Genomic DNA, 11,752 nt, shown 5'->3' with positions numbered 1-11,752 from the left:
ATATTAGTGCCAAATAGACTAAGTATAATAGCGTCATTGAGTAGAAGGTTCATACCTATATCAATCGATTAGTTGAATCGATAGTGAGATGATATAGGGAACACTACTCTAAATCATTCCTAGTCGAGTATTAGCATTCAGGGACAATGTTAATACAATAAGACTAGCATGTAGGTCAGCTCGATGACTTGATCTCACAAGTCATGGATATAGAGATATCAAGCTGACACATGGGTATGCATTAGAGAATGATATTGAATGACCCGCCATGAGAAAGTATCATGGATCGTTATATGAGTGTCATATACTTTCTCATGTGGCTATTAGTATGACTATTAGTCCTTAGACCTGAAGTCACCATGGATCCCTACATAAGGAGTTATGTACTTTAGTTTCGTCAAACGTCACCCGTAACTGGGTGGACTATAAAGGCGATTACTGGGTATATAACGAATTATGTAGAGGGATATGAGTGATGTAGATGGGATCTATCCCTCCCATATGACGGGAGCGACATCGGTATTCTTGATAGAGTGAGACCACTAAGTGCATGGCCATGCCCAAATGAGTCAACATTAGATGTTGAGCTCATTTGATCGAGTGAGTCTACTTGGAGTTCAAGATTTAGATTGATTAGAGGATGACACGGTCTATGCATCACATTGATCAATCTAGATGTCTAGGATAGAAGGACACTTGTCATTATTTTGTGAGTAGTCACAATTGGTAGTCACAAGGTGATGTCGGATCTCGACATTCTTGTAACTTGGGTAGTAATGATGTGTTGCTAGATACCGCTCATTACTTATGCTCCTAAATGGGTTTAGGGCATTGCCAACGTTACAAGAACCTATAGGGTCACACACTTAGGACAATTAGGTGGAGATTAGGTTCATTTGATGAACCAAGAGGATTAGATTCATTTGATGAATCAAATTGGATTAAGAGTAATCCTAATTGGGCTAACTTGAGTTCGACTCAAGTTGATTCATGTGTTAAATGAGTCTAATTTAGATTTTGACTCATTGAATCAATTCAATTTAATGAATTAGATTCATTATATTAAGTTGGCTCGAATCAAATGGTTGGATTAGATCCACCATGATAGAGATTGAGTCAAGTTTGACTTGACTTGAGAAGGAAGACCAAAGGTCAATTTTGACTTGACCTTTTGCCACCTCATTGGTGAGTTGGCATTAGGTGGACCAATAATGATGTTCCACATCATCATGGGTGCCACCTCATGGAAGTTACAAAGCCACTCTCTTAATGGTTTCATATTAATTGCAATTAATGCAATTAATTGGTAATGGTTTCATATTAATTGCAATTAATGCAATTAATTGGTGATTTTGAAAGTGGCCGGCCACTTGTTTTTTGGGTGTGAATTCCATTTTTCCCATTCAAGTGGTGTAACTTCTTCTTCTTCCTTGTGTTCTTCCTCTCAAGCTCTCCCTCTCCCTCTCCTCCTCCCTTGGCCGAACCACATAGGTGCTAGCACACCTTGGTTTTTGGTCATCTCCATCTAGTGTGTCCGTGTGGATACTTCTAGAGGACCGGCGCTTGACGGTCTTGAGATCCGGCATCATTTGGACGAGCGGGAACGCGAAGGGCATCGCTACAAGGGTAAACATTTTTTTCTCGTAGATCTAAGTAGTAGATCAGTTTTTGAACTCGTAGAAAAAAAAGTTTTTCGAATTTTGTATACGAATCTTTGCACGGATCTACGGCTTTGGGTCCTTCGGGGTTTCCGCGACGTGAAAAAGCGGTTTTCGCGGCCCGAAGAACCCAACAGTCGGGAAATGGTTGTGTATGAAGAGAAAATATATGATGCTCACGTTGTTGATTTCTGGTCCTAAACAGTCGGGAAATGACATTGATGTGTACTTGGCACCTTTGATTGACGATTTACAAGAATTATGGGAAGTTGGTGTTGAAGCATATGATGCACACCGAGAAGAAAGATTCTTGCTTAGAGCTATCCTATTGTGGACAAGTAATGATTTTTCGGCATATGGAAACCTGACAGGATGCACTATAAAAGGATATCAAGCATGCCCTATCTGTGGTGAGAAAACTTGTGCAAAAAGGTTGAAGCATAGTAAAAAAATGTCATTTACAGGTCATAGACGGTTTCTTCGTAGAGATCATCCTTATCGAAGGCAGAAGAATGCATTTTATGGGACACAAGACTTTACTATGGCCCCAAAACCACTAAGCGGTGATGAAGTTTTAAAAAAAGTAGAAGGAATTACATGCCGATGGGGAAAAATTAGAGCAAATCTTCAATCAAAGGAAAATGATGGTAAGCCCTGCTGGAAAAAGAAATTGATATTCTTTGAACTTGAGTATTGGAAAGATCTGCATGTTCGACATGTTCTTGATGTGATGCACATAGAGAAAAATGTTTGCAAAAGTTTGATTGGTACATTACTTGATATGCCAGGAAAGACAAAAGATGGAATTGCAACAAGAAACGACCTAGTGGATATGAAAATTAGGGGAGAATTAGCACCACAAAAAGGGGAGAAAAGGACATTTTTGCCCCCAGCATGTTATACATTAAGCAAGGATGAGAAAAGAAGACTTTGTAATTCATTGTTCGGAATTAAGGTTCCCACGGGTTACTCCTCCAACATCAAAAACCTTGTCTCAATGAAGGACCTAAAACTAGTTGGTCTTAAATCACATGACTGCCACACCTTAATGCAACATTTGCTTCCAATTGCCATCCGTGGTGTTCTACCCAAGCATGTCAGAAATGATATCACAAGGTTTTGTTTCTTATTCAATGTGTTATGTAACAAAGTAATAGATGCCTCAAAGTTGGATAATGTACAAATAGAAATTGTGATGACATTGTGTCTGTTTGAAAAGTATTTTCCACCTTCATTTTTTGATATAATGGTTCACTTAACAGTTCATCTCGTGCGTGAGGTCAAGTTGTGTGGACCAGTTTGGTATAGATGGATGTTTCCATTTGAAAGATATATGAAAACATTGAAAGGTTATGTGCAGAATAGAAATCGACCAGAAGGATGCATGGCTGAATGTTATATTGCTGAAGAAGCTGTAAATTTTTGCTCAGAATTTCTATCTAATATGAACACGATAGGGATTCCATCAAAGCATCGTGAAACAATACTCACTAAGTCCTTGTCAGGTGCCAAGGTGCACTTCTGTTGTCACGATGAGTGGGAACAAGCACATCGTTATGTATTGGAAAATGAAGGTGAGGTTGATCCTTACATTGTGTAAGCCCTCTAGTTCAGTAATAATCTCCTGAAATTGTTTTAAAAAAATATCTGATTAATCTCTTCAAAATTTTTTGATTAGGGAACATATGACATACTTGAAGCAAAAATTTCCAATTAAAGGTGCAAAGTGGTTACAAGATAAGCACCACAGAAGTTTTATTTCTTGGTTCCATGAACATGCAAGTACCATAAATATTAGCATGTTTATTATTGAACACAAGAACTTTAAGAATTTTAATAATTAAACCCCCTTACATTTTCCACCGATATCTATTACTTTAAGAATTTTATAGTCTCTACCTCACTACAACAAAAACCCTCATAGACATCGGTTTTCCACCGATGTCTATTATATTTTCGATCGATGTCTATGAAGGCGATGTAAAAGGTCTGCCATTTTAGACATCGGGTTAAAATCGGTGTAGTATCACTTAACGATATCGGGTGTAAAACCGATGTAATATTATATGTTAATAACACCAGTTTTGGCAGCGGTATACGACCGATGTAATATTAGTTAATGACACCGGCTTTGCAACGGTAGAAAATCGATGTAATATCAATATTGTTTAACGACACAAATCTAATTCCTGAAATAGTGAAAAACCAATATTATCACCAAGCAAATCATAAAATTAAGTTAATATTATTAATTCACTAACAAAATCACAAAAAAAAATGCACCGATGTATCTAAACACACCAAGTCAATATCCATATAATCAACACATAAATATTCTTCTTACAACATAAAAAGATAATAGATATTGTGCACATCAAGTCGGTATCCACAAATTACACATAACTATTCTTCTTACAACATCAAAAGGTAATAGATAGTGCACAAATATGTTTCTTACTGGTGCCAACATTATCCTTCTTACTCTGTGCATAGTAGCTAAGTTTACCCGTGAAGCTAAATTGGGCACAAATAATCCTCCATAACTGATGCTTCTTCCCATGTTACCACTGCCAACAATGTTGCCTACAGAGCTTGTAAGTCTTGGCCCTACATTACCCAATACTGGAGAAACTCCCAAACCAGGAATAGAACTACGATTCCCAGAAGCTGAACTTGAGCAAATACCAGTTATTGACCCAGTGACTCCATTAATATTACTACTACTAAAAGCATGATTTCCAACAACATTAATACCCCCTCTATTTGTGACACCAGAGCCATGAGGCATCTGTATGAAAAAAAATCCAGAATCAATACTATAAAACACATTCAAAGGACCATATGATGCAGTGAAGTAATGTGGAAATAAACTCATGCCAGACCTGAGATAATGCAACCAAAAGATTGTTTGATGAGAACCGTCCACTAGGAATGCTTCCTCCTGGTTGCTGAACACCACCTAATGGTACAACACCCATTGCGGCCTCTCTGGATGCAAGCGAACCAGGCACATTTGGCAGGTTGAAGCTTCCATGAATATTATGCAATCCTTGAAGACCACCTATTTTTTTACAAACCGTAATCAAAATTCCACATACAAGCAAAATTTCACATGAATATGTTAATAAAGTTTATGTAGGAATGTCTAACCAGAAGGATGGAACCCAGGCACTGCCGCAGACTGGCCAGAAAACAATGTGGTATAGGGTCGGCCTAAGGAGTTCGCAAGATTAGATGTTGAACCATTAAGAGTTGACTGTACCTAGAGACCTAGTAATTTGATTAGCAAAAGCAAGACTAGTAAAAGCATAGGGCATGGGCTAGGTGCTAACAAACTTGGTATGCTAACCAACAAGAAAGAAGCAACCGCGTCAAATTAGGATTTACATAAACTGTATTGAACATCTGCACCAAACAACAAAAGCAACTCATCTCTAACAATTGAAACTCAGCTAAGAATAAGGGATTATATTATTAATACCAAGAGTAAAATTACATCAGATACAAATCTCATACATAAAATAACAGATAGGCAATTTGAGATGAATATTGAAGTCTATAACTATTTATTCTACTTCTCTCCATCAAGTAGAACATAATGGAGCATAGACATTGATGGTGCTTAGTTTGTCAAGTTGTACTCAATAAAGATTTGATTATCAATTTAGTAACCTTGTGATTTCTTAAACCATGCTCTAAAAATTTGTTTGACAGCATAGATAACTTTCTTAAATTGGAACATACCCTAGTGATTTCTCTGTATACACCCTAGTACGATGTTTATGAAATCTATCTGGTAATCATGAATAATACCAAGGAGAATCCAGTGATCATGAAAAATAGTTTTAAGTAAAATAAATTAATTCCATCAACGAGAGAAAATATCCCAAATAATCCTCACAAAATGTCTAGATGAAGCCTTTTGCAACTAAGTGTATTTTCTACTGATCAATGTTGTCAACCACAACTATATTTAACAATAAAAACTATAGTTGTTAAATCATACAATTCAAAAATCTCGGGGGCACTACTCAGTTCGTAGGCACAAGATCCAGTTCTGTTAACAAGAGTATTACATGTCAACTGAAAATGAGATGCAATTAAAAAAAAAAATCAAGTAGTATTTCATCAACTTGAAAATATCAGCAGTTATCTCATAAAATTGATTGGTCTAAAAGGAAAACTATGATTTTGTCTCACAAATTTTCCATAGAAAATATATGGAAAGGAGAGAATTAGAAAAACCTGAACATCGAGCATACAGGTTATACAGTCCTATGTCATGCGAATGAGACTAGAAAATGCAATTAATAAACTAAAAATCAGAAAAGCAAGAGTTACATTTAGAAGCCAAGACATTATAACTTTGCCACGTGCTCAAGAAAGACTCAATTCCAGATGCAGTGATCCTTCATTATGCTAGCCAATAAATAAAAACTCTCCGCACGTCCGATTGGCAGTTCTGACTATACCCCGAGCTCAAAAAATAAAGCGCACTTTAGATATTAAGTTAGCAAATCATATGAAGTGGCTACATGGTAGCAGCTAGAAGAATAAATGATGCTAGTCATACTATAAATACTAAAGACTTGTTTAAAGTACTACTAAAAAATTTCTTAGAAATAAAGATTATAATTCAATGTTTTTATCTTCAAAGGAGAAACTGTAACCATAAGATGTAAGTGATTGGCTTCATAGCCCAATTACAACCTAACCAAAAGTGATTCCTTCTTCCTTTTTTTCCCCCACGAAGAATAAATTAAGCGAGTCAGAAAGACAAGATTTTATCTGGAAACATTCCCAAAGTAAAGCAGGCATGCATTTGTATTAATTTAAGATGGCAATCTATGGCAAGCCCAAAGACAACTAACAAATAAAGGTTTTATCCTATACTCATACATTATCACACTCCATGAGTCTAACCTCTGGCCTTTATACTGATTTCACCTTTCGCTGTTAACAATGATATACTTATCCCAATCAGTAAAAAGTTGCAGCAGAACTTGCTCGACATACTTACCTCGCAGCAACGATGACAACCACTCCTAGTTCTACGCCTCATAGAGGGAAAATGGAACAGAAATCAAAATCTATCAAGGACAAATCTCTTAGTGTATTCCTAACGACGACACGAAGCCTATCCTACAAGTTCCGATCGAAACCCTAAATCGAGATCAGTAGGGCAAATGAAACAATCTACCGAAAACATCATGACGAACAACGATAGGAGCGTGGAGGAGGAAGATTTACCCCGATGAACGAGTTCTTGACGTTGAAATAACAAGAGCTGAGGGTGAGACAACTAAAATCCGCAACGAGCGGTGGGCTGGAATTGGGATCGTTTATAATCAAACACAACAGAATAAGGCTGAGAGAAGGGGCGTCAATCTAGGAAGGGGAAGAGGGAGATGAGGCTGAGAGAGATGGTCGGAGGGCCAGCAGCGAGGAGGAAAGTAGTGGTGGCGTCGCGATGGTATACGATGGACGGCGCGATATAGGTTTAGGTTTGAAGGGAAGAGTGAAGTGTTGTAAATTTTGGCTAAGTATTGGTGGAAAAATTATATTATTTTATTTTGGTTCATAGACACCGAGTTTTAAAAATCGCTATTAAAATCGGTGTCTATTAACGAAAAAAAGGCGCTCATAGATATCACCTAAAAAATCGATGTATATGAGCGAAAATCTGCACTCATAGACACCGATTTTTAAAAAAATTGGTGTAAAATACTCAAAGACATCGGTTTTTGCTTAAAACCGTTGTTGTTCCACCGATGTCCATGAGGGTTTTTTTTGTAGTGTACTAAAAAGATCTCCTTCGTGTAGGCGGAGAAGCATATTGCACTCGTTGAATGCTCAGAAATGTGCTAGGAAATGAGTACAAGAGTTGTTGAATTATTTCCACCTCTAGGGGTCATTTTATAGCCCCTGAAAAATTCTATCCGAGGTTGGAAGGCACCTTCCATAGGGTGGAAGGCGCCTCCAGCGTGACGCTTTTATCTGTGCGAAAATAAAGTTTTATCTTCGCTAGCGGTTACTAGGAAGGCACCTTTAAGCCATTGAATGCACCTTCACACTATTTATGGAAGGCACATTCCATGGCTTGAAGGTGCCTTCGCACTGTTCATCGAAGGTGCCTTCCAAGCCGTGGAAGGCGCCTTCTATAAGGCAGTTCAACTTCTTTTTCCTTTGTTGCTCTAATTACCTGGGTGATTTCGTCCATCAGGAATTGGGCTCACCTGGACCCATCTTTCGGCATTCTCCTCGAGTAAGCTTTTGCTTTGGCTTCTTATTCCTCGTAAATGTCGTGCGCTTCCTTCTCATCCGCCAGCGTACTTTTCTACGACACCTCATCCCTCGGATGTACCGAGTTCGTCGACTCTCTCTCTCGTGCCTTTCTTTTTGCTAGTTGTGTTTTTTGCTCGACTTCCTGTGCTCCTAAGTTCCTGCACACTTAGAAACAGGGGTTAAACAACAGAACCTAACTTGACTTGGTTAATCACATCGAAATTACCACGGGGTACTTATAACTTATTCTCACAAATCTCTCTATACATGCCTGGCCAGATAAAAGGTTGGCCGAGCCTAAGATACTTAGCTTCATATTGATTCCCGAATGGATTTCCAGCAAGCCCAATGCATCATATTATTTTTCGAACATATCGCTAATACTATGTAGAACATAACTGAGCAGCTTAATGCAAAAATAGATATAAAGACGACCAACCTTATGGGTCGATTGAGATATACTTAGATGACAACATGAGAAGAGAATCTTAACAACCTATGAGAATAACAACCACATGTCAAAGAATATTTTGCTGGAACTTTCTTCAAGGATTATTGTGTCTCTCATCAGCTGACCACTTATAAAAGTAGATCCCTTCAATGATCTCAGTAACGACATAAGCTATTAACGACAAAAAAGGTATATATATATATATATATATATATATATATATATATGGGAAAATGGAAGATTCCTCAGACAATTATTGCACATTGCCTAGGTTGTACACTTTCCATTATCCAACAACCTCTGACATCACTAGCCACCTCATGGTTACGGAGGTTATGAGAGGTGGTATATAAAGGGGGTTCTCTTTATTAGCGAGGGACATTCTCTGAACATCTGAAACTTATTCTCGTGCGCACGTTCTCTACTATTCTTCATTCACCTATCCGGAATTGTATTGACTTAAGCATCGGAGGACCTTCATAGGGACTCCCCCTAGTTTTTGGGCACTGACATTATGTTTGCTCATCTGAGTGTGCACATGATCAAAAGGAAGTCTCTCTGTGGAGTAAAAAGTCTTCTCTAAGTCAACAATCAAGCCACCGTGCCTATCACATCATCTCTGTAATTTTAAGACAAGATCAAATTTAGCGCCATTTGTGGAAACTTTCGCTTGAATCTAAAGATCAGAGATGGAAGAAGCTGGATGACTTACCACCATCACCTTAACATAAGATCTGGAGATGCTTATTAACACCCGAGCACAGAAACTATCATAGTAGCAACAACAAGTAGCTACTGGTGGTAATTTGCCACCTAATCCTATAGCATTGACAACAACACATCAAAGGAAAAGAGGAGCTCGAGAGGAAGGCCATGCCCATCTACCTCCCGTGCCTCATTCACCAACCTTGTGGCATCGAGCGCTCTTCCGTATGTCATCCGAGTATATGGGCCAAGAAGAACTACACCAAGAATCTTCTGGGGAAGTACCTATCCGAGACGGGTGCAAGGGAAAAGCCTCTGCAACTTACAGCTCTCCCGAGCATGTTAACACCCCGTTCTCTTAAAGGGTGTTAGAAGATAAGCTGCCAAAACATTATCTGCCCCTAACGATAGGTGAATACTCAGGGTCGACTGACCCCTAAGGATCACCTCCTCAAATTTGAGAATGCCACCCTCCTATACTAATATACGGACAACGTAAAGTGTCAAGTGTTCCTTACCATACTCGTCGGCTTGACACAAAGATGATTCAAGCGATTGCCGACGGATTCCATTCACTATTTTAGGGATTTTTACGAGGTTTTCCTTTATCACTTCGCCAGCAGCCGTCGTTATCAAAAGACCCCCTGAGTCTTTTTTTGTTCAAATAGAGCCCTAAAGAGACACTCAGATTTTATATCAAAAAATTCAATTAGGTGGCTATGGATGTCCCTTCAGCCACCATTGAAATTCTGGTGAGCACCTTATCCCAAGGCCTAACCAATAATGATTTCTTTCGCTCCTTAATCAGAAGACCTCTAAGGAACTTCAACCATCTACTTGATCGGGCGACCAAGTTTATTAATGCCGAGGAGGTGCAGACCACCGAAAAGAAGGAAGTCACCGCACCAGCTGTGATTCCAGCACCCGAGTGCTAAGAATTACCCACTCTGCTACATAGAAGACCCCAGATGGGTCCTCAGCTTCATCATCAAGAACCATGCCTCAAGCTGTGCAACATGTGGAGGCCGAGCGAGAAAGATATTCTGAGCCCCCTTGGGGAACCTCAAGACGATGGTGCATATACCATTAATCAGCCACTCATGACACCTGGGATTGTTATAATTTGGAAAATCACCAGAATATCAATCAAATATTCTGCAATGTACCCCGTCACCCAACCGTCACCATTATCACTGGCCGATTAGCTCACACAGAAGAGACCAGTGAGAGGTCGAGCGACGTAGAGAACACCCCCACCGCTAGCAGACCGAGCACAGACTCTCGCCTGGACATAGACTCCTTTGTATAGGTTTGTGGGTAATGAGGTCCAATTGCTCGACCAAATAAAATTGGTTATATCCTTAGGGAAGGAACCCCTAATGAGGACATGTCGATTGACCTTCATAGTCGTGGCCGCACCCTCCGCCTACAACATCATTTTGGGCTAATCTATCTTAAATGAATTTCGGATAGAAGTCTTAACCTTCTGCTAGAAAATAAAGTTCCCCGTGGATGATCAGGTTGGGAAAGTTAAAAGGAGATCAGCTAGTAGCACGCAAGTGCTATGTTGATATAATCAAGACTGAAGCCAACTCAACCCAGAAGATGTAACAGATGGAAGTCAACACCATCTGAGAAGCACTACCTACTCTAATATATGAAGAGAAGTAGGAGGTTCAAATTCAGCCAGGTCGGCCAGAAGCCACTACCTAAGTTAGCTACTGACCTACCTCCGGAACTTAAAGAAGAGCTCGTTGCTTGTTTAACATGTAACAATGATGTTTTTATTTGGTAACCCAAGGAAATCACAGGCATCTCTCCCATGGTCATGGAGCATATGCTTCATGTCTTTCCTGAAGTCTAGCCGGTTAAGTAGAGAAAGAGAAGATTTTGGGGCTGACCAGAATAAGATTATCTGCACAGAAGTACACAAGCTATTAGAGGCTAACTACATCTGAGGGGTGTAATTTTCGAGATGGTTAGCTAACGTGATCCTGGTGTCAAAGTCGAGAAACAAATGGAGGGTTTGCATCGATTTTCGTGACTTCAACAAAGCATGCCCCAAAGATTACTACCCCTTGTAGAAAATTGGCTAGGTAGTAGATTCTACTTCTAGCTGTGAGTTAATTTGTATGCTGGGCACCTATCAAGGGTACCATCAAGTACCACTCGCCAAGGACGACCAGGAGAAGGTTAGCTTTATAATTGCTGAAGGCACTTATTACTATAAGGTTATGCTTTTTAGACTAAAAAATGTTGATGCTGCTTACTAACGACTTATGAACAAAGTATTCTGAAAGAAGATTGGACGAAATATGGAGGTTTATATAAATGACATCCTTATTAAGTCCCTTAAGGCGATCGACCTGTGTACAGATGTGGAAGAAACCTGCTAGATTTTAAGCGATACGGATTGAAGTTCAGTCCTAGTAAATGTTTGTTCGTAGAAAAAAGTGGGTGATTCCTAGGATACATTGTGACCGAACGAGGGGTAGAAGCCAACCCAAGCAAAGTGTAAGCCCTCCAAGAAATGGCTCCCCTACGCAATCTAAAGGAAACACAAAGACTGACCGACTGAATCATAGCCCTGTCTCACTTCATCTATCGATCGATCAATCAAAACTTGCCTTTTTCCAAGATTCTCTGTTGAGCG

General features: G+C 39.3%; 1 protein-coding gene and 1 long non-coding RNA gene across 2 annotated transcripts; both read right to left on the bottom strand.

Annotated features, from left to right (window-relative positions):
• Positions 1-3,992: 3,992 nt before the first annotated feature.
• Positions 3,993-4,875, bottom strand: LOC122038412 (probable NOT transcription complex subunit VIP2; the record flags this gene model as incomplete). Its single annotated transcript, XM_042598159.1, has 3 exons — positions 3,993-4,446; positions 4,541-4,719; positions 4,809-4,875. Coding segments are annotated over 3 exons (660 nt in total), but the record flags the coding sequence as incomplete, so codon positions are not given.
• A 5-nt stretch (positions 4,876-4,880) lies between these two features.
• On the bottom strand, positions 4,881-6,925 carry LOC122056714. Its single transcript, XR_006133373.1, has 3 exons — positions 6,909-6,925; positions 6,000-6,124; positions 4,881-4,914 (listed from the first exon to the last, which is right to left on the bottom strand). It is a non-coding gene; the product is annotated as an uncharacterized LOC122056714 (long non-coding RNA).
• Positions 6,926-11,752: the final 4,827 nt, after the last annotated feature.

This window comes from Zingiber officinale, chromosome 1B, assembly GCF_018446385.1.
Source record: "Zingiber officinale cultivar Zhangliang chromosome 1B, Zo_v1.1, whole genome shotgun sequence".
Taxonomy (NCBI): Eukaryota; Viridiplantae; Streptophyta; class Magnoliopsida; order Zingiberales; family Zingiberaceae; genus Zingiber; species Zingiber officinale.
Note: the sequence above shows the minus strand (reverse complement) of the source record. Positions and strands in the feature narration are given on the sequence as shown.